The sequence below is a fragment of the Galleria mellonella genome, unplaced genomic scaffold (genome assembly GCF_026898425.1).
Source record: "Galleria mellonella isolate WM207_F2 unplaced genomic scaffold, CSIRO_AGI_GalMel_v1 utg176, whole genome shotgun sequence".
Taxonomy (NCBI): Eukaryota; Metazoa; Arthropoda; class Insecta; order Lepidoptera; family Pyralidae; genus Galleria; species Galleria mellonella.
The window spans coordinates 1,057,108-1,079,887 of NW_026442019.1; the positions used below are offsets into that span (position 1 = coordinate 1,057,108).

Sequence of the window (22,780 nt, forward strand, 5' to 3'; positions counted from 1 at the left end):
TAAGACATAGACATCGTCAAACATAGACATAGGAGATATTTAAGAAAAAAAAAATCAGGACAATTCTATTAATTTTTTTTTTAATACAACTTAGAATGGCAAACAAGCTGACGGCCCACCTGATGGAAAGTGGTAGCCGTCGCCTATAGACATGAGCAGTACCATGGACACAACAGAGTATACTGTTTCACCCATGATACTCCCCATGCGTTGCCATTCCTGAGGACTCAGGTGTTATTCCTCTGTATGTAAATATATAGAACATTGATAAAAAGAACGAGTCAGCTAAATTGACAATTAGCTGACAAAAAGTTGACCCGTTTTTAAGATACGATACTCTATCTATATAATCTAAGTTAATATATTATATAAAATTATAAAATTTGGCCGTGTGGTCCCAGGATAGAATGGGCCACCCCTTCCTTTCCCGTGGGTGTCCTAAGAGCCCACTGAAGGAACTCAATGATCGAATAACAACGTCCCACTTAAAAGCCTAACTGCAGTTACCAACCCGCCTGCCAAGCGTGGCAGCTACTGTCCAAACCTTCCTGATGAAAGAGGCCATGTTCAGCAGTCGGCATGATGGTGATGGCATTATATCGTCCCACTCACCCGTCCCCTTGACGTGATGTCCTCGCTGTAGTTGTAATTCGTACCTATTGCAATATATCCGCGCAAACCGGACCTGTAACAAAAACAATTATGTATATTAACACTTCGCTGACAGAGAATTGCGTCATGGTTAAAATCTTTGGAATTAAACCAGAGGGAGACTGTACAAAAGTCGATTGCTTGGATACCCCTGTCCCATTCGTTTTTCTACCGTGAAGCAGTTGTGTTTGCATGGCTGTGTTTCAGTTTGAAGGGTGGGATATGGCGTGAATTTACTGGGTACAGAGGAATAACACCTGAATCCTCAGCAATGGCAACGCATGGGGAGTATCATGGGCGAAACAGTATACTCTGTTATGTGCATGGTACTGCTCATGTCTATAGGCGACGGTTACCACTTTCCATCAGGTGGGCCGTCATTTTATTTGCCACAAAAAAAAACCGCTTTGTAATCCAAACGGTGTTAGCCGTCGTGGTAGGGGGACGTACCTGCACGCTGGTGCAGTGACGAGGTTACTCCGAGTCACTAATCAACAACGCTTGGATATGAAAAGACGAGTTAACTGGTCACCGGTCAGCAAAGTGTTAATATAAAAAAACATATACTGTCGACATATAAGCTCCTCCTTTTTTGAAGTCGGTTAATAAATGCGAAAGTTTTTTTTGCATGCACAAACTACTGACTGATTTGAATAAAAATTTGGTGCTCAGGTAGGGCTCCAATAGTCTCATTACTAGCAATATACCCTAACAGGTCGACCTCCACGCGGTTCCCCCTGGAAACTGTCGTGGTTAATTTTTGGTGAATTCATAACAATGGGCCAATGGATCTGCTTCATCGTCACTCTCCTGGTGGCCCGCCAGCGTATCCCGATAGCGCAGGCGGGGTTACCATTCTATTTTAATGCATTAAAAAAAAACTAATTTAGTGAATGGAATAAAGTATTGTACTATATACTGATTTATGCGAGTGAAGCCACGAGACATAGCTAGTTGTGAATTTTTTTTTAAGTAAATTACAACATCAAGAGTTTGTTAGTGTCTTAACGGCTTAACCAATTAGAATGGAATTTAATATGCACACACTGTGGGAGATAAAGAAGGACATAGCGTAAATCGATTAACATATAATCAACACACGTATGTTGTCGCGGGTAAAAGCTAATAAAAAATACTACCAACGATAGTACTTATAACGGCTCTAATGTTGCAGAATCCGCTACCATCAGGCGGGCCGTTTGCTACCCTGATCACACGTATGCAGTCGCGAGTAAAAGCTAGTAAAAAATACTACCAACGTACTTATAAAGGCTCTAATGTTGCAGTATCCGCTACCATCAGATGGGCCGTACGCTACCCTGGTCGTATAGCAAACCGCTCACCTGGTGCCTTCGTAGGACAGAGACACATTCTTGAGACAGGTGACGTGTTCCCACTCGTCGAACTCGATGCGCGTGTTGGGTATGATCTCCCACGACACCGGCGAGAACAGGGACACGCAGAAACGCTCCTGCATCGGGTACGGGAACCTGGAACGGACGGTGGTGGATAGGAACATGAGAATTGTTCACGAACACAAGCTCACAGGTTTCGAACCCTTAAGTTTAATAATAATACTATTAATATTAATAAATATTTTCTCATACATGCTTGGAAATGTGAGCATTATTTTGACAATCTCCTTCAAGATAAATCAAAATTGCCGTACTGCCCAGATACATGCGGGCAGCGGCCGGCAAAAGTTGTATGAAAATCCATATCCGTCGTGTTTTGCGGCCAGATAAATTACAATGTAAACTTATATCTGTCCTATAATTTAAAAATGGAATGACCTTTTAATTCGAAACATGGCTACCAAGCAGGTAACTAAAAAAAGGTTTTATTTGAATTTTGAACTGATTTGCAAATGGAAAGCTGTTTATTGAAAAAAAAAAAACAAATGAACATTATGGCGCGTGAAAAATTATTATTGTTCGTTATTCGTCGTTGAACTTAAAAAGTAAAATTGTGTTTTTGATTTCCGCGCACTGTTTGAGGAAAGTACTATACAGGCCTTGGCAACAACTAGGCATTGTGTGCCTCGGCTGCGCCTCGGCCCACATTTGCACGTTCGTCCTGTTTGTTCGTTGGTACCTGTCGCCCTTGTTCTCGCTGGAGCGCTCCTTGTCCTCGCCGTTGAAGCGGTAGTAGGCGGCGGCGGGCGCGGCGGCGGACGCGACCAGGCAGTAGGTGCGCGACTCGAGGTGGTAGGTGACGAAGTGCGGCGTCATGCGCAGCGGCACCTTGCGCACCGGCCACGGCGCGTCGTACGACAGGTGCGCCGGCAGCGCGGCGATGCGCAGCTCCGACTGCACACAACGCGGTCCGCGCCGTCACCGTCATCATCATCCCCGCCATCATAACATCGTCATCACCGCCATCATATCATCATCAGTTTGTTTATTTAACTTAGAATGACAAACAAGCTGACGGCCCACCTGATGGAAAATGGTAACCGTCACCTAGACGTGAGCAGTACCATGGACATAACAGAGTATACTGTTTCGCCCATGATGCCCCCCATGCGTTGCCATTCCTGAGGACTCAGGTGTTATTCCTCTATACCCAGTAAATTCACGCCATATCTCACCCTTCAAACCGAAACACAACCATACAAACACAACTGCTTCACGGTAAAGTAACTTAGAACATTGTGCACCAATTTAGTCTCCTATATATAAAGTCGATATAAATAGGGTCAAATCAGTACAAGCTGGTTTCCTTCGTTACATTACGAGGACATTTAAAACAATATTTACGTAATACATATAAAGTATTTTGAATTCTTTAGAATCGAAGCGTAGAATTGATGATATGTGCTTACTTTCTAAGATTGAAACTGGATTATTGAATAAATCATTAACAGCGTCTCTGAACTTGATTGCATGTAAACACTCTTTTAGACACCGTCGACTATTCAGTATTCCATCTACCAATAATAATGTGTCACAAAATAACTGTATTCATTGAATGTGTCGATCGTTTTAACAATATAAATAGAAAATACCACTATATATTAGCCTTTCAACTGTATCATGCAAAATGGTGGAAAATTCACATCTGTAGCGTCCCGTAACAACCGTGAAGCAGTTGTGTTTGCATGGCTATATTTCGGTTTGAAGGGTGAGATATGGCGTGAATTTACTGGGTACAGAGGAATAACACCTGAGTCCTCAGGAATGGCAACGTATGGGGGTATCACGGGCGAAACAATATACTCTGTTATGTCCATGGTACTGCTCATGTCTACAGGCGACGGTTACCACTTTCCATCAGGTGGGCCGTCAGCTTGTTTGCCATTCTAAGTTGTATAAAAAAATGTATACAGAATGATAGACAACATTATGAAGGAATCTTATCATCATATCTAACTGTCCACTGATGAACATAGGCTTCCCCCCATAAGGGGGGTTTTGTCAGTAGTAGCCACCCTTGGCAACCATAGTAAGGCTTTGATAATATTTAAAGAGGAACACTGCTGCCAATCTCTCGACCATTAAGTTCCCTTAGTTTTTAGTTCCCTTAGTAGTTTTTGTTGGATGAAAATGGTATGGTAACCCCGCCTGCGCTAACGGGATACGCTGGCGGAGCACCAGTGAACGGTGATAGGTGAGAATGAAAACAGGCCAGTTAGCCCATCATGATGAATTCATCATGAAGAATTAATCATGATAGTTTCCAAGGGGAACCGCATGGAGGTCGACCTGGTTAGGTATATTGCTAGCAATGGGATTTTTAGTCTCCATTAATAACAATCCCTATCCCCCCAGTTCCCTTAGTTGCCTCTTACAACACCCATGGGAAAACAAGGGGTGGCCCATTCTATACGGGGATCACACAGCAAGGATAGTTGAATCTCCGAATTGAGAAACTACTCCTTTTTGAAGTTGGTTGAAAAAAGGTCGCCGCAGACCTCCTATCAATGGAGGCTTCATCTCGATTAACTTCACAAGAATCAATATGCCTTGTCCAGCTATTCTTGGATAACTGGATCCCCAACAAAATTGGAAGTACCATCCTGTAGAAGCACACTGTACCATAAAAATTGTTATTCAATGACAATTAAAATTTATAATAAAATACCAAAAAAGTATACGAGAACTGCCATTTAGAAAATTTAAACATTCATTAAAACATTGGCTTATTGAGGAGTCCTTTTACAGTGTGCAAGAGTTTTTGATTCAAAAAGGTAAACAACCTACTTGAATTACCTATCGTGTTACAATGCAGCTGTCATCAATAGTCCGCGATTTGACAGTGACATTTCTTTCTTTTTTATTGTTGACAAGTGTCTGACACTTTTGATGTATTTTTTTTTTCATATAACATTTCGAATTTTAATGACTTATGTAACATTTATTCTTTTTAAGTTTTAATATTTGCATGCCTAATTATGGCGAAATATGAGGACTTATACAGTTGGAAGAAATTTTTGTCCAACAGTGGACGCCACACGCTGGCTGATATGACACAACAGCTATCTCCATTAAAACACGATATGTATTTTAATAAAAGGGGGGGGGGGGGGGGGGGGGGATGTGTGTGGATAAAAAAAATCTGTTAATATCTGACCTTGGCATTGAAGTACAGGAACCCTTGCGGGCAGTTGGTGTTGTTGAAGGGCGCGAAGGTGGGCACGGGCGCCTCGTCGATAGCTAGTGGGTGCACGCGGAGTTCCCCGCGGGCTGGCAGCAACAGTAGGTACGGCGTGAGGCCACACACGAACACACCGTTGTATCCGCCCACGTTACCTGCACACACGCACACACACACACACACACATATACATATAACATAATAAATTCTTTGTTGAATAGGGTCAAATATATTACTCCGGGTGAGAGAGGGGAGGTATTTTTTTTTTGATGGGTGAAAATGGTATGGTAACCTCGCCTGCGCTAACGAGATACGCTGGCGGAGCACCAGTGAAGGGTGATAGATGAGAATGAAAACAGGCCAGTTAGCCCATCATGATGAATTCATCAGGAATTAACCATGATAGTTTCCAGGGGGAACCGCGAGGAGGTCGACCTGGTTGGGTATATTGCTAGTAATGGGATTCTCAGTCTCCATTATTAACAATCCCTTTTCCCCCGGGGAGGTATTATTAGTGTTTGTATTATTAGTGAGATTTAACAACCCCATTGCTAGCAATATTACACTAGCAATAATAACACATACAATATCAGGTCGACCGCCACGCTATTCCCCCTGGAAACCATCATGGTTAATTCTTGTTCAATTGGTAACTATGGACCGGCTGACCTGCCATCCTCCTCACCTGTCACCCTTCACTGGTGCACCGCCAGCGTATACCGATAGATAACACAGTCGAAGTATTTTTTTTTATACAACTTAAGAATGGCAAACAAGCTGACGGTCCACCTGATGGAAAATGGTAACCGTCGCCTATAGACATGAGCGGTAAACATATATATTACCCATAAATATATAAATATATATATACATATACTAGCAATGAGACTGCCATTGCTAGTAATGTAGAGTATATTCAGGTCGACCTTTACTCGGTTCCCCCTGGAAACCATCGTGGTTAATCCTTGTGAAATATATACCCACATTTCAAATTCAATTTAATTATGTATTTTTTAGCCGTATAGTCCCGAAATGGAACGGGCTGCACCTTCCTTTCCGGTGGGTGTCGTAAGAGGCGACTAAAAGAACTTAACGGTTGATATAATGATGACATATATACACAAAGTGTAATGAACGTATACTGACTGAAATACCGCAGCTGGCGCACATTGTCCCGCAGCACGGCGGCGTCGCGGCCGTCGGCGGCGGCGGCGGGCGGCGCGGCGCGGCGGCCGAACGGGAACGATACCGGCACGCGGGAGAAACGCATCTTCAGGTTGCCGCGAGGATATCTGTATGCCTGCACACACCACAACGCATACAATACACTTACTTAACTAAACTATGTAGATGCCTATATATTATTCTCCCAAGACCAGGCTGGGTTATTTTTTTATACAACTTAGAATGGCAAACAAGCTGACGGCCCACCTGATGGAGAGTGGTAGCCGTCGCCTATAGACATGAACAGTACCATGCACATAACAGAGTATACTGTTTCGCCCATGATACCCCCCATGCGTTGCCATTCCTGAGGAATCAAGTGTTATTCCTCTGTACCCAGTAAATTCACGCCATACCCCACCCTACAAACCGAAACACAGCCATGCAAACACAACTGCTTCACGGTTGAAACACGAATGGGACAGAGGTACCCAAGCAATCGACTTGTACAAAGTCTAAGAGTATAAGAGAATATATAATAAGAGAATAAGGTAAATTTTATATTATAAATATATTATTTTTCAAGTAATGTACCAAGTTCAATGTAATTCAGAAACCCTTTATACCTCCTAGGGTTAAGAAGATATTGTATGAAGCAATAATGTGACAAACGTAATAATTATGTCTACTAATGTTATTACTATACTCATGATTCAAATTATATTCATATTGCTATCCATATTGTCAAAATTAACGTTGTATTAAATTTTTATGGGTTTTAATTTTATTCCATCTCACTGGTATTACATAATATTTTTATTCGCTCGATGTTATTTAGATGTAAAATTATAATGACAAGTTCCAAATTAAATATTAACACGTCATATGGTTGAATATAAAAAATCCGTTGTTAACATTTATGCATTTCAATTACCGTTCGCTCATTCATCCCTTCATACAAGTAGATTTTGCTCCACAAAACTATATGAAACAAACACTAGCGTAAAACTTATCTATTGCAAATATATTTATCAAAATCGGTTCTAAATTACGCAACATACAAAAAAAAATAGTGACAAGAATCGAGAACAGCCTCTTTTTTTTTAAGTTCTTTAAAAGCTATTTTAAAATTCGAAAAAGGAATACATCCTACATATTCTAATCACGAGAGATCAGTATTATAATTATATAACAAAACAAATGGTAGTGCATCTAATTAAAAATCATTAAATTTTAAATAGATTAAAAATCTTTCGTTCCAAATTTAAAATTTATTGAAAAAAAAGTCTTAGACAGTAATTAAATACGCTACCTACCTGGGCAGACCAGTTTCATTTTAAATACTTTTTAACAAAATTCGAAATTAGAATCCAAGATTTTTAAACATCGAATATTCCTTTTGGCGCGAAATAGCAAAATTCTTTTCGTTCAAAAATAAACTACAGCAGATAGAGTTTTTATTATTATTTTTTTCTTTGTTTCTTTAATTGGAGAGTGTTTTTTTTTTAAGTGAAGTTCACATACCTGATATATCATCAGCTGGTCATCATCGAACCTCATAAGCATCAGTACTCTGGTACCTTTATATCCGACCCCGACCACCAATAGTTCTTTGAGCTTTTCCACCTCAGGGTTGGGCGCTAAAGTGTTTAGTTCCTCTTCATCCACTGGATTGGTGATAATTGGTACTGACTCCAAACTATCTGCAAGTATCTGAGAAAAGGAAAAATACGTAAGTTAAATATTATTTTCACTGGGTAGACAATGTGCACATACCCCGCCAATGAACTTGGGATATAGATGGATATATACAAATATATATATATATATAATTTATTCCGAAAGGAGACCGAGTTTTCTTTTTGTAAATAGATTCATTTAATTTTCAAATATATATATATATATTAATTTCAAAATATATTATATATATATAATCAAACAACCACCCGTCCAAATAGATTCAATATAATTTCAAATATTCTATATATATATATATATATATATATATATATATATATATATATATATATATATATATATATATATATATATATATATATATATGTCATTCCATAATCATCCATTAAAAAATACTGACCCTGTGCCCGGCGCAGACGTCCCTGACGAGGAAGCTGAGCCGCATCTCGGGCAACGAGTAGATCTCCAGGTTGCCGTTGTTTCTCACCACAAACAGCCAATACGTAGGCTTGGGCTCGGTGAGGTACTTCTTCCACCAGCGCGAGATGCGGCGGGGCACGCCCGGATTCTTTGACTGTTCCGCTAACATTATCTGAAACATTTATATATAGCATTATTTTATTGATGCAGGTAGCTCGAGAGGGTTCTGATACGGGGTAAGTCAGATGAGACTTTTAAAAAAAAAAAAAGTATTTTAATTATCACGAGTCTTTATTATAAAAATTAGTAAAGCGTCTTGTTCGTCTGAGGTTCAAATCCGGTCTGATTTAAAATATAACGAAAAATCGCTGGAAATTGATGGCATGACGCATACATTATTGAATTAATGTTAACCGTTGACTGCATTGGGTTTGGAAGAGATCTCTGTCAGAGATTGCCTTGCAATATTTATAAATGCATTAACATTGCAAGTGTAATAAAGAATATATATATATATATATATATATATATATATATATATATATATATATATATATATATATATATATATATATATATATATATATATATATATATGAATATATATATTGTCCTTTCGCGGCTGGCTTTTAGTTTTTGGCCACAACAGAATATCAATGTTTTGCTCTTTTGAGAGCAAAGCAATAAACTGAGTTGTGACTATTTTGTATTACTGTGGCGCACTCACGAGAAATTGGAGGGAAAGGGATTGTCAGTAATAGAGACTGAGAATCCCATTGCTAGCAATATACCCAACCAGGTCGACCTCCTCGAGGTACCTCCTAGAAACTATCATGGTTAATTCCTGGTGAATTCATCATGATGGGTTAACTGGCCTGTTTTCATTCTCATCTATCACCCTTCACTGGTGCTCCGCCAGCGTATCCCGTTAGCGCAGGCGGGGTTACCATACCATTTTCACGTATTAAAAAAAAAGAATTTACGAGAAATTGTATAACCTCTTTTATGTACTTAATTTTTGTTTTTTTTTTTTTTGTATAAGTTTTGTTTTATTTCTTTTTGAGTATGTACCAGTTATTTGTATGCTGTAAGTGACATACGCACAATGGCCCAAATGAGAGGCTAAGCGCGGAAAATAGAGTCTTTTTCACATGCTGTAAGTGACGTAAATAAATTATATATCTATCTATCTAAATAACTTTCACATTAATAATATTAAGTAAGGACTAATAAGGCTTATTTTTTAACCTAACTTTGTTCACTCTCATATTTTTAATTTCATAGTTTGTGGAACAGATAATCTTAAATTTTGAGGATTTACAATTACGCATGAGTAGGTCCTACATGCAATTTCTCGTACTGAGTGACAAGGACTACTCGCCTTAAGTTAGCTGTTTAACAGCGCTACGTAATCGCGCGTTGTTCACACTGGTCTTTTGATGTGACCAGCTATAAGTGAAATCTATTTTTGTGAAACAAAATTTTAAATTTCCCTTTACTATGTAAATTTACTTACTTAAAGCATCAATAAAAGTCTAACTGCGGTTGCCAATCCGCCTGTCAAGTAAGGCAACTACTGGCAAAAACCCCCCTTATGGGGGAGGCCTATGTTGAAAAGTGGACAGTTATGGGCTGATATGATGTGTCTACTTACGCTGGCCATAGATGCCGGTGTCTGATCACCACCGTAGAGTAACTCGTCCTCGTCGTTGAGCTCGTATACAGCACCCGGCTTGAAACCTTCAGCTTTCACGTCCTTGCCTTTCTTTCCAGTGAACTCGCCTTTCACCTGTAATATTTACAAAACGGTACAGAGGGTGGAATCGAAATTATTAGGATACCCAAAGGAACATATGTAGAAAAACGACGAATAATTTTGTTCCTTTAGTTTATTTCACAGTTAGTTAACCCTTAAAAGCCTGATTTTTTAAATCAAATTTCAAAATATATAAGTGTACCCTTTACTGTGTTTACTAATGGGGAAAAATAGTAAAAAAAAAAATCAAAACGATATTTTTATATATTAATTTTGAAAAAAAAAAATTTGTAACATTTAAACAGTCAAATATTAAAATAAAATCGATTGTAGGCGCCCAATGCGATCTATAACCCCGGTATCAAATTTGAAACTTCAGGTATTTAAGTGTTAATATCAAATGGAGACAAATGTAATGGACACATACAATGTATTTTATTCATATTTCTTTTTTTTTTATTTTGATTAAGGAATTTCAAGCGTCTGGCTCTTGGCCACCATAGAATGTCAGTGTTTTTGTTGTTGTCTTTTGAGGGCGAAGCAATAAACTGAGTTGTGACCATTTTGTGTTGCTATGGCACACGCATGAAAGAATGAAATTTTTGTTTTATATATTTTGCTTTTTGTTTTTTTCTTTTGTTGTTTTTTATGTTTTTCATTCTCTTATCTCTTTTACTCTGTATGTCTGTATTATGTGTATGTTTGTATTGTTATTTCTATCTATCTACTGAACTGATTTTAATAAAAAAAAAGCCATGTCTTGAGCGTATTTTACATCCCAAGTGAAATAAATGCATTGCGTAAATTGTGTGTTAAAATTTAAGGATTTATAATATCTATTAAATAACAAATATAGCAGTGGTACTCCTGAAACAAGAAAATGTATAAATTTATTTTATAATGTTGCATGTTCTTGTTTTGTCATGTTTCTTAGTTCCTTCAGTTGTCTCCACACAGGCTCCCGTAATCACTCGTCCCCGTGTACCTACGTGCTGGTGATAGTGCTAGCGCTAAGGGGAAAGGATTGTTAGTAATGGATTCTAAAGTCCCATTACTAGAAATATACCCTATCAGGTCGACCTCCACTGGATATTAACCACATGGTTCCCCCTGGAAACCATCGTAGTTAATTCTTGTTGAATTTTCCACGATAGGCCAACTGACTTGCTTTCATCCTCACCTATCATCTATCACTGGTGCCCCGCCAGCGTATACCGATAGCGCAGGCGGGTTTGCCATTCCATTTTCACCCGTTTAAAAAAAGTGCTAGCGCCAGCTGGTGCCAGTGCTGGAGCCAGTGTACCTGCGGCGCGGCGAGGCCGGCGGTGAAGAGGCCGCTGAGGTCGCGGTAGGGCGCCGCGCGCACCAGCGGCGGCCGCGCCGACACGCCCTGCCGCGTCGGCGCCAGCCGCGCCGTCTGCCCACAGTTTACATCTTAATTAGGATATACATTAATAAATTTACTCCAGTAATAAATAATTTTGCAGTAGTATGTAAATGACGATATTGATCCGGCTCGAAGGACCAATGGGCACCTCGTGACGAATCTTCGTTGCTATATCCCATATTCGGTTACATGAATGCCTAATAGCTCAAGCACTTATCATGAAACATTCATTTGTACAAACAGTCCCTCGAACTGGATCTTAATTACTCTATGTACTTCCAATTAAATACAATTTTTGTTTTTACTAGTTTGCTTATCATTTCTGTACGAGTAATGTAAAAGGAAACAGTACACGAATAACAGCAAAAATATCACTACTGAATAGAAGCCAGCCAGCCACAAACTAAATAGCTCGTTTAATATTCGCACTTGAAACTGGCAGCTAGAGCAGTAAGTCCGTGGTAGACGGTGAGGTACGCACCATGCCGTCCTTGGCGCGGAACTCGCGCAGCGCGAGCACGAGCGCGCGGCCGCAGGTGGACAGCACGCACACGTACGGGTCGGCCGCCGCGCCGCACGCGCCCGTCCACTCCAGCTGCAGCGTCTGCAGCAGCGCGCCGTCTGCCGACACACCAACTCGATCCATTACGAGTACTTTAACTCCGAGCGATCGGTGACAACCCTAATGTTGCACCTACTCGTAGGCTACGGTAAGCGTTTATATTCAGACGGGACGTCTAATTACAACAAGTTGTAAGTGTCTATTGTAATTTTAAGAAAAATTTTTTAAAAAATCACATGTATTTATGAAATGACATTTGATTACTAGATGGCGTTGTTTTACCTGACGTCATAAAACATGTCTTTTGAAAACTTTTTTACTCACACACCTGTATTGATGTATGATAAAATAATTTTATGCAAGTGGATACAGATAGTGTCAGACACCATCATCAGACTTTAACTTTGAGGAAGAAAAATGTTAAATTTTACCAAAAATTTTTGATCCTCTGAGCCGGATATCACAATAAATTCAAAGTTATAATGGAGAACCATATTTATGTTGAAATTGATTACAATGTACCAAGCCTACCGTCCAGTTGCAAACTTAGAAAAATTAATTAGAATAATAATTATCATGAACAAAACATGAATAAATATCACTGAAAAAACTCACTATTTATTAGTCTGATGGCAGTGGTGGTGACTTGGACCATGTATTTGTTATTCCCAAGGTTGCCCGCGAATATAGTGGGTGCATTGGTCATGAATCCTGAGTTGTCCACCTCATTAATCTCCTGACCGGTCTGCAGAATCTGTTATAAATTATATTAAATTGATGATTGCCATAGATTATGACACATTCATTTTCTGGTAGTTATTAAAAGTGACAACAATTTTATTTTACCATTTTGTATTATATATATATATATATATATATATATATATATATATATATATATATATATATATATATATATATATATATATATATATATATATATATACTATTAATTTTCTTTGATCTTATTCGATAGAACAAATCAAGATGGAAATTATGAATATGTTTACCAACATAACACTGTGAACGACAGAAATGCTATGAGAAAATTAGTGTGCGACGAATACAATCTAATAGTATTTTCCCCTTATAACTAATAAATAAATAATTGTTGAATCATAAATTCCAAATTACATTTAAAAAAAATAATAGATTTAGCAAAGCTTTAAAAACAGAAATGTAGACGAATTGAACGAAAGTGGTTTGCTAGTATTATACAAGCAGCTAACCATGGAGGAGTCCTCCTGCGTGAGGATGAGGTAGGCGTGCGGCGCTCCGCCCGCCTCCACCTCCGCACTGGCCACCGGTCCGCCGCCCGGCCCGCGCACCGTCCACATGTCGATGCAGCCTGCACAAAGTTAGGAGAGAGCATGTTATCAAACGGATTACCAATCCCATTGCTAGCAATATACCCTGTTAGGTCGATTTACACGTGGTCTCCCTTGGGAAACTCACATATCGTCCCTCACTGGTGCCCGGCAGCGTTAGCACCTGCGCTGACGGTATACTGTTACAATTCCATTATCTCCCATTAAATAAACCTGCACATAATCTTTAATGTATAATTTCTAAAATTACCCGCAGCTTCACGTCTTTTAGATTTTTTTTATATTATGTAATATTTTGCATTAATGTCATGTTTAATTCCCGTCTAAACACTATTACGGTACGGTAGTAAAGTGTACACAATGTTTTCGTGTTTTTCTCTATATTGGTGGGTTGTGGGAGTGAGAGGTTAGTGTGTAAGTGTGTGAGTGGGGCGGGGGCGGGGTGAGTGCAACAGTGCGTACCGGGCAGGTGGAAGGCGGTGACGGGCAGCGGGCGCACGCTGCGCTGCAGCACGCAGAGCGCGCCGCGCAGTGCGGGGGGTGAGTGTGGGGCGGGGGCGGGGGCGGGGTGAGTGCAACAGTGCGTACCGGGCAGGTGGAAGGCGGTGACGGGCAGCGGGCGCACGCTGCGCTGCAGCACGCAGAGCGCGCCGCGCAGTGCGGGGGGTGAGTGTGTGGGGCGGGGGCGGGGTGAGTGCAACAGTGCGTACCGGGCAGGTGGAAGGCGGTGACGGGCAGCGGGCGCACGCTGCGCTGCAGCACGCAGAGCGCGCCGCGCAGTGCGGGGGGGTGTGTGCGGGGCGGGGGCGGGGTGAGTGCAACAGTGCGTACCGGGCAGGTGGAAGGCGGTGACGGGCAGCGGGCGCACGCTGCGCTGCAGCACGCAGAGCGCGCCGCGCAGTGCGGGGGTGAGTGTGTGAGTGGGGCGGGGGCGGGGGCGGGGTGAGTGCAACAGTGCGTACCGGGCAGGTGGAAGGCGGTGACGGGCAGCGGGCGCACGCTGCGCTGCAGCACGCAGAGCGCGCCGCGCAGTGCGGGGGGTGAGTGTGTGCGGGGCGGGGGGCGGGGGCGGGGTGAGTGCAACAGTGCGTACCGGGCAGGTGGAAGGCGGTGACGGGCAGCGGGCGCACGCTGCGCTGCAGCACGCAGAGCGCGCCGCGCAGTGCGGGGGGTGAGTGTGTGAGTGGGGCGGGGGCGGGGTGAGTGCAACAGTGCGTACCGGGCAGGTGGAAGGCGGTGACGGGCAGCGGGCGCACGCTGCGCTGCAGCACGCAGAGCGCGCCGCGCAGTGCGGGGGGTGAGTGTGGGAGTGGGGCGGGGGCGGGGTGAGTGCAACAGTGCGTACCGGGCAGGTGGAAGGCGGTGACGGGCAGCGGGCGCACGCTGCGCTGCAGCACGCAGAGCGCGCCGCGCAGTGCGGGGGGGAGTGCGGGAGGGGGTCGGGGGCGGGGTGAGTGCAACAGTGCGTACCGGGCAGGTGGAAGGCGGTGACGGGCAGCGGGCGCACGCTGCGCTGCAGCACGCAGAGCGCGCCGCGCCGGGCGGGGGGTGAGTGGGTGAGTGGGGCGGGGGCGGGGTGAGTGCAACAGTGCGTACCGGGCAGGTGGAAGGCGGTGACGGGCAGCGGGCGCACGCTGCGCTGCAGCACGCAGAGCGCGCCGCGCAGTGCGGGGGGAGACTGCGCGGCGGGGGCGGGGGCGGGGTGAGTGCAACAGTGCGTACCGGGCAGGTGGAAGGCGGTGACGGGCAGCGGGCGCACGCTGCGCTGCAGCACGCAGAGCGCGCCGCGCAGTGCGGGGGGTGAGTGTGTGAGTGGGGCGGGGGCGGGGGCGGGGTGAGTGCAACAGTGCGTACCGGGCAGGTGGAAGGCGGTGACGGGCAGCGGGCGCACGCTGCGCTGCAGCACGCAGAGCGCGCCGCGCAGTGCGGGGGGTGAGTGCGGGGCGGGGGCGGGGGCGGGGTGAGTGCAACAGTGCGTACCGGGCAGGTGGAAGGCGGTGACGGGCAGCGGGCGCACGCTGCGCTGCAGCACGCAGAGCGCGCCGCGCAGTGCGGGGGGTGAGTGCGGGGCGGGGGCGGGGGCGGGGGCGGGGGCGGGGCGGGGGCGGGGTGAGTGCAACAGTGCGTACCGGGCAGGTGGAAGGCGGTGACGGGCAGCGGGCGCACGCTGCGCTGCAGCACGCAGAGCGCGCCGCGCAGTGCGGGGGGTGAGTGCGGGGCTGGGGCGGGGGCGGGGTGAGTGCAACAGTGCGTACCGGGCAGGTGGAAGGCGGTGACGGGCAGCGGGCGCACGCTGCGCTGCAGCACGCAGAGCGCGCCGCGCAGTGCGGGGGGTGAGTGTGGGCGGGGGCGGGGGCGGGGTGAGTGCAACAGTGCGTACCGGGCAGGTGGAAGGCGGTGACGGGCAGCGGGCGCACGCTGCGCTGCAGCACGCAGAGCGCGCCGCGCAGTGCGGGGTGGGAGTGCGGGGCGGGGGCGGGGGCGGGGTGAGTGCAACAGTGCGTACCGGGCAGGTGGAAGGCGGTGACGGGCAGCGGGCGCACGCTGCGCTGCAGCACGCAGAGCGCGCCGCGCAGTGCGGGGGGTGAGTGCGGGGCGGGGGCGGGGTGAGTGCAACAGTGCGTACCGGGCAGGTGGAAGGCGGTGACGGGCAGCGGGCGCACGCTGCGCTGCAGCACGCAGAGCGCGCCGCGCAGTGCGGGGGTGAGTGTGTGAGTGGGGCGGGGGCGGGGTGAGTGCAACAGTGCGTACCGGGCAGGTGGAAGGCGGTGACGGGCAGCGGGCGCACGCTGCGCTGCAGCACGCAGATCGCGCCGCGCACTGAGGGGGGGGAGTGCGGGGCGGGGGCGGGGGCGGGGTGAGTGCAACAGTGCGTACCGGGCAGGTGGAAGGCGGTGACGGGCAGCGGGCGCACGCTGCGCTGCAGCACGCAGAGCGCGCCGCGCAGTGCGGGGGGTGAGTGCGGGGCGGGGGCGGGGGCGGGGTGAGTGCAACAGTGCGTACCGGGCAGGTGGAAGGCGGTGACGGGCAGCGGGCGCACGCTGCGCTGCAGCACGCAGAGCGCGCCGCGCAGTGCGGGGGGTGAGTGTGTGAGTGGGGCGGGGGCGGGGTGAGTGCAACAGTGCGTACCGGGCAGGTGGAAGGCGGTGACGGGCAGCGGGCGCACGCTGCGCTGCAGCACGCAGAGCGCGCCGTTCTTGGCGCGGCCGGCGCCCGCCACCAGCTCCACGCCGCGCGCCGCGCCCGCCGCCAGCGCCTCGCCCATCGACGCCGCGCCCAGCGGGCACGTGTTCAGCAGCGAGTCGCACACCTGCCGCCAGCCCTCGCCATGTACTCGCCGCGTACACATTTACAATTTTTTTTTTAAATTGTAAATTTTTTAAAAAGCCAATTGCTTGAGTACCTCTGTCCCATTCGTGTTTCAACCGTGAAGCAGTTATATTTACATTACTGTGTTTTGGTTTGAAGGGTGAAACATGGCAGTGAATTTACTAGGTACAGAAAAATAACACCTGAGTCCTCAGGAATGGCAACACATAGGAGGTATCGTGGGCGAAACAGTATACTCTGTTATATCCATGATACTGCTCATGTCTATAGGCGACGGCTACCACTTTCCATCAGGTGGGCCGTCAGCTTGTTTACCATTCTAAGTTGTATAAAAAAAAGAAAAAAATACGTAATTGATAAATGTTTACTTTAAAATATTAGCCACTAAAACAAACTAACATGTGCTAAGACAAAATTTACATGCCTTTAGATAAGGCGAAATGTATAGCTCAGTTACCACTTAAGACCTTTGTACCACATTTCGAGCAAATAAATTATTATTTTTTAAATTTTACTATAATTCTCATCTCCCCTCTTAAGGAGAGGAGATCGCAACTAACCCCCGGCAGAAGCACAGTCGGCCGGGGTTCAGAGCCCCAGGGAGAGAAACCGGCGTACAATGCGGGCAGAATCTAAGAGCACCACTTTCTGCATCTTTCCCGGGAGTGAGCCGCCTCGGAATCCTAACCGTCTGAGATGTTGTTCCAGACTGGTTGGGATAAGACCGTTTACCGACATAACGATTGGGATGATTTCGGTAGATGTCACCCCCCCCCCCCACATTTCGGTCACCTAGTGAGCCAGGTCGAGATATTTTCTCTTCTTCTCGGTTTCGGCTTTCACGAGATTCTCGTCATGCGGTATGGTGACATCCACCAAAAACACCCTCGAAAGTGGCCGATCCATCACCACGATATCAGGTTTGTTCGCAAGAACGGTCCTGTCCGTGATGATGGATCGGTCCCAGTAGAGCCTGACCCTGTCGCTTTCGAGGACCGGCTGTGGCTCGTACTTATAGTACGGTAACCTCTCATTCGCGAGGCCGTACTTCAGAGCTAGCTCTTGATGGAGTATTTTGGCTACCTAGCTGTGTCTGTGCAAGTACTCAGTGTTGGTAAGAGCTGAACAACCCGAAAGCACATGTCTGAGTGACTCTCCGGGATGGCGACATACTCGACAGATGTCCTCAGTGCCATCCTTCAGAATGTGCTTTCGTTAATTGTTCGTCTTAACCACTTGATCCTGTATTGCACAGACAAAACCCTCGGTCTCTCCAAAGAGATCACCGAACTGTAGCCAGTGCACGGAGGTCTTCGTGTTTACGTACGGCCCGTGAAGGGCTTTGAAGAACCTTCCGTGCAACTCCTTCTCTTTCCATACGGCCTCCCGCTGAGAGGTACCCAAAACTTTGGGTTTTCGCCAGTCCTCTTTAGCCATGACTGACGATTTATGACCTCTCTATGATGCTTTTCTCTATGTCCTGAGGCTGATCTCGCGGTTGTGCATGGTCTTAACGCTTAACAAGCCTCGACCACCAGCCTTCCGCGGGATATACAGCCTCATGACTGACGATTTCGGGTGATGCATTCTATGGAGGGTCATAGTTGTCGGACTTTCATCATCATCAGTTTGAGACCATCTGAACACGCCAAAAGTGTAAAGGAGTACGGGTATGACCCAGCCGTTATAAGCTCGGATTTTATTGGCGCCCGACAAGGAACTTTTCAGTTCTTATTCTTGTAAGGCGCGCAAAAAATTCCTCGCGAACTGACCGTTTCACATCCGTCTCCCTCACACCGATGTTTTGTGACATGCCCAGATACCGGTATGTTTCAGCCTCGGAGAGGGTTTTAATATTAGAGGGATCTGTGGCGATCCCTTCAGTTTGAGTGACCCGTCCCCTCTGCACATGGAGGACCGCGCATTTGTCTATTCCGAATGCCATCCTAACAGAGCTGCTATAATCGTTTACGATATTTAGCAGCTCCGTCAGGCGTTCGACACTCGGAGCTAGTAGTTTCAAGTCATCCATGTACAGAAGGTGAGACACTCGTGTACCTCCTCTCCGATACTGAAATCCAGTTCCCGAATTCTTCAGTAAAGCACTGAGAGGATTCAGGGACAGGCAAAACCAAAGTGGACTCAAACAATCACCCTGGAATATTCCCCTCTTGATCTCTATCCGGTCAGCGGTATCCGTCAATCGCTCGCCCTGGATAGTCAGGATCGTCGTCCACTGCCCCATGCATGCCTCCAAGAACACTCGAACTATACCGTCGATCTTGTATAGCTCGAGTATCCGGAGCCATGAATGGGGCATGGAATCGAACGCCTTTTTATAATCTATCCAGGCGGCAGAGAAATTCCGACGGTTACACTGAACCACGTGGCCAGCGACAGCATCAATGAGGAACAGCTCCTTCGATCCGCGGCTAACGCCCCAGCATCCGTTCTGAGCGCTAGATAAGATCTTATTTTCGTACACATGAAGAGAGATCTTAGTGCTCAGAACGGATGTTAACGTCTTATATATTGTCGTAAGACAAGTGATGGGGCGATAATTAGATGGATCCGCGGTATCATCCGTCTTAGGAGCTAAATGAGTGATCCCGGTTGTAAGGAAGTTCGGGAGTGTTTTCGAGAGCACTCTGGAATTGCACAGCTAAGGTCGCATGGCTGGCCGAGAACGCCTTTAACCAGTAGCGCTGCAATCCGTCGATCCACGGACTTTTCCAGTTCGGAGCCCGACGGATCGCGGCAACCACGTCTTCTTCCTTAATGGCAATGGCGTTCATCGGCGTTATTTGAGCACATGCTTCCTCAACACCGTGAATCCATGTGCCCTCCTCCTCCTCCTCCTCAGGTTCAGACCACAGCTGTCGCCAGAAGACGACGAAATTGGCTGTTTCTGGTCTTTCTCCTGTGGCCTGCAGTTTTGGGCGCTCCAAGTTCCTATAAAACTTCCGTTGATCACTCGTAAAAAGACGATTCTGTTGATACCTCTCGACCCTCTCAAAGTACCGTCGGAATCGCTTTCCCCATGCAGCGATCTCCTGCTTCAGGTCGTCCATACGCTCCGCAAGTTTTTGCCCGAAGTCCGGCTGGAACAGACGTACACCTGTCCCAGCAAAGGCCTCTTTTACGGAGCGCATAATTCTCGGGCGTGTATTGCCCTCCCTGAAGCAGAGCAGTCTGCCAATAAGAACCCTGGTCTGGGTGATCCGTCGCTCACTTCTTCTTTTCCAGGCTGGTTTCGCATTATCCCTTCGGATATTACGTCCAGCCTGGGGCATTTTTGCGCCGGTATATCGGCATACTGCCAACGCAGCGCCGAATGAGATTGAGCTCGTCTCTCCCAGGTCACCGCTGCCCTCAAGGTATTGTGGCAGCAGTGTATTTGTGGTCTCAATGGCATCCCGCAGCGCCACATTTGGATATATCCGGGGAAGCTTCGGTCTCTCTTCGAGGGGAGTTCTTCGGATCTCTAGAATCGCCTCCTCTAGTATGCTCCTCATATGCTCTATGTCCTGGGAAGTTGTTCCGTCCACATCCGCTTCTGAAGGCGTTTCGGCAACCACCTCTACGCTAGGTAACACGTTCGAGATGGGTTGCTCCGTGGTCGCCAAGTCTGCTTCTGAAACAACTTCACTTCGCAATCGTTCGAGTTCGGTCGCGCTAAACATACCAGAGCGCTGTATGTACCGAACTCTATCGGCTAGGTTCTGTTTCGAGACGGTTAGATCCGGTAAAAGACGCAGAAACTCGCGGTGCATTACTGCCCGATATCCTGTTCTACCTGTTTCTGTCCCTGTAGCCCTGTAGAACGCACGCATGAGGTCCTCGTTCATAGTTTTCGTCCACCTCATGCGGCGTGTACCACCAGTGGCGGGCGCCGATTGCTGAGCCTGAGTCGGTCGTGCCGGCGCCAAGCCAGCTGATGTCGATGGCGTGGGTCGGACCGGCCAGGTGGTGGGGCCAGTCTGCCGGGCCGGTATTCTGCCGCGCCTACCGCCAGTTGTAGACACGCCTCGGCGGCCCCCGGGCAGCGACCTTATCCTATCTTCCTTATCTGAGCTCGCCATCTTTTTATTTGCCATTTCCCTTTTAGCCGCGTAAGGTTTATTTGTATGCGTGACCGCCTTTCGCGTGAGCTAGATGTTCAGCTCGGACGCGGGGTTGGACTTTGAAAGGCAAATTATTATTATTATTTTTAAAAATTTGACAAAATTCACATCTCCCCTCTTAAGGAGAGGAGATGGCATTATTATTATTATTATTACAACACCCCACCCCTTCCTTTCCCATAGGTGTCGTAAGAACTGACTAAGGGAGGGTGAAAGATAGGCAACAGCGTCCATCTTAAAACATCTCTAAAACCTGCCCACGATTGCCAATCCGCCCGCCAAGCGTGGCAACTACTAGCAAAACCCTCCAAGGGGAGACCTAAATTCAACAGTGGACAGTTAAAGAATCACTAATTAATGTTCAACATATCAATGTTGAACATTAATTAGTGGCCCAGTTGCTACCAATATATCGTCAAGTCAACCAACATGCGATCCCTCTGAAACCCAGCACAGTTCAAGTAATTCGAGACTAATTCGCCACGACCAACACAACAAGCCAGGATCATTTTTAAAAAACCTAACAAATACTCTGATTGACAAAGACAAAGTTTATATATTAAGTTTAAATTTAGACATTGTTGTATGTCTAAATTTTGATGAAAGGGGACTAAATACCATAGAAAACTATGTACAAAAGTTTGTTGCTTGGACACCTCTGTTCCATTCATGTTTTTACCATGAAGCAGTTGTGTTTGCAAGGCTGTGTTTCGTTTTAAAGGGGGGATATGGCAAAAAGAAAAAGTAATTTTACAATTTAGCCTAATACAACCCTGTCTCAGAAGGTATGATCATCCCGCTAGTGCATCATGCAGGTGCGTGCGTACCTCAAACACGTAGCTGGTGAGCTGCGTGGAGGTGCGTATGTCGGAGCCGTACACCTCGAGCTCGTCCTTGTCGCTAATCTCGATTACGTTGGTAGCCACGCAGTCGCTGATAGTGTCCAACCGCCGCTTCTTGGCGGCAGGGTCCGATGCGGTCTCCTTCTGCTGCTCTCTGGACGCTGACTCTCTTTCTGTGAACATGTAGTAATTTGAAAGATACTACTATCCTAGATCTTGGGGATTATCGGGAAAGCTTATCTTCAGCTGCAGCTTATGAGAGTTAACGGCTGCTATGATGAAGGATTATATCTAATTCAGGAGCTAGACTCCCACAAAAACCAAGTGCTAGTGAATTCTATGAACAAATTGACATGACTTCATCCTTACCCACCCACCCATCCTATCCTCCAGTTGTATCCGCGTGTACTGATACTGCAGACGAGTGTACCATTCTATTATCATTTGTTTACATCTAGATACATACCTGCCTCGGTGAGGGTGAGGTCGACAGTGGCCTCTAGCGGCTTATCAACGGAGAATAGCATGCGGTTCTCGCGCTCCGTTACACGCAGCAGAAGCGAGTTGCCCAATCGGGACGCCAGGAACAAGAAGTCTTCCTCGATCACGCACATCTGACCCACAAAATAGAAATATATTTAGAGACTGCAGTATAAAGTTGTTCATTAGGGTTTCTTCAAGGTCGGCAACGCGCACGTGACACTCCTAGTATTGGAGGTGTTCATAAGCTACAGTGACTATTTACCATCAGATGCGTTGTATGCTTACTTATCACCTTCGTGATATAAGAGAAATTAAAGATTTGTTGAGAAAATGGAAATACTGTTTAAAGCAACAAATGTCTGGGCACATAACTTGAAATACTGAAATGAGTAGGAAATATCTCTCAGTGGCAGAATTGTACAGAAATTATATAATATAT

At 46.1% G+C, this 22,780-nt stretch overlaps 1 protein-coding gene across 1 annotated transcript in view; it reads right to left on the reverse strand.

Annotated features, from left to right (window-relative positions):
- LOC113523284 (cleavage and polyadenylation specificity factor subunit 1) overlaps positions 1-22,780 on the reverse strand; it is a 36,544-nt gene that overhangs the window by 7,147 nt on the left and 6,617 nt on the right. The window contains exons 8-22 of the mRNA XM_052893466.1: positions 22,325-22,472; positions 21,844-22,031; positions 16,692-16,872; positions 13,464-13,582; positions 12,850-12,988; positions 12,154-12,293; positions 11,589-11,702; positions 10,184-10,318; positions 8,510-8,701; positions 7,936-8,124; positions 6,394-6,547; positions 5,224-5,402; positions 2,746-2,960; positions 1,995-2,141; positions 613-685 (exon numbers count right to left, since the gene is read on the reverse strand). Of these exons, the coding sequence (XP_052749426.1) occupies positions 613-685; positions 1,995-2,141; positions 2,746-2,960; positions 5,224-5,402; positions 6,394-6,547; positions 7,936-8,124; positions 8,510-8,701; positions 10,184-10,318; positions 11,589-11,702; positions 12,154-12,293; positions 12,850-12,988; positions 13,464-13,582; positions 16,692-16,872; positions 21,844-22,031; positions 22,325-22,472 (2,313 nt within the window). The remainder of the gene's footprint in view (positions 1-612; positions 686-1,994; positions 2,142-2,745; positions 2,961-5,223; positions 5,403-6,393; positions 6,548-7,935; positions 8,125-8,509; positions 8,702-10,183; positions 10,319-11,588; positions 11,703-12,153; positions 12,294-12,849; positions 12,989-13,463; positions 13,583-16,691; positions 16,873-21,843; positions 22,032-22,324; positions 22,473-22,780) is intronic.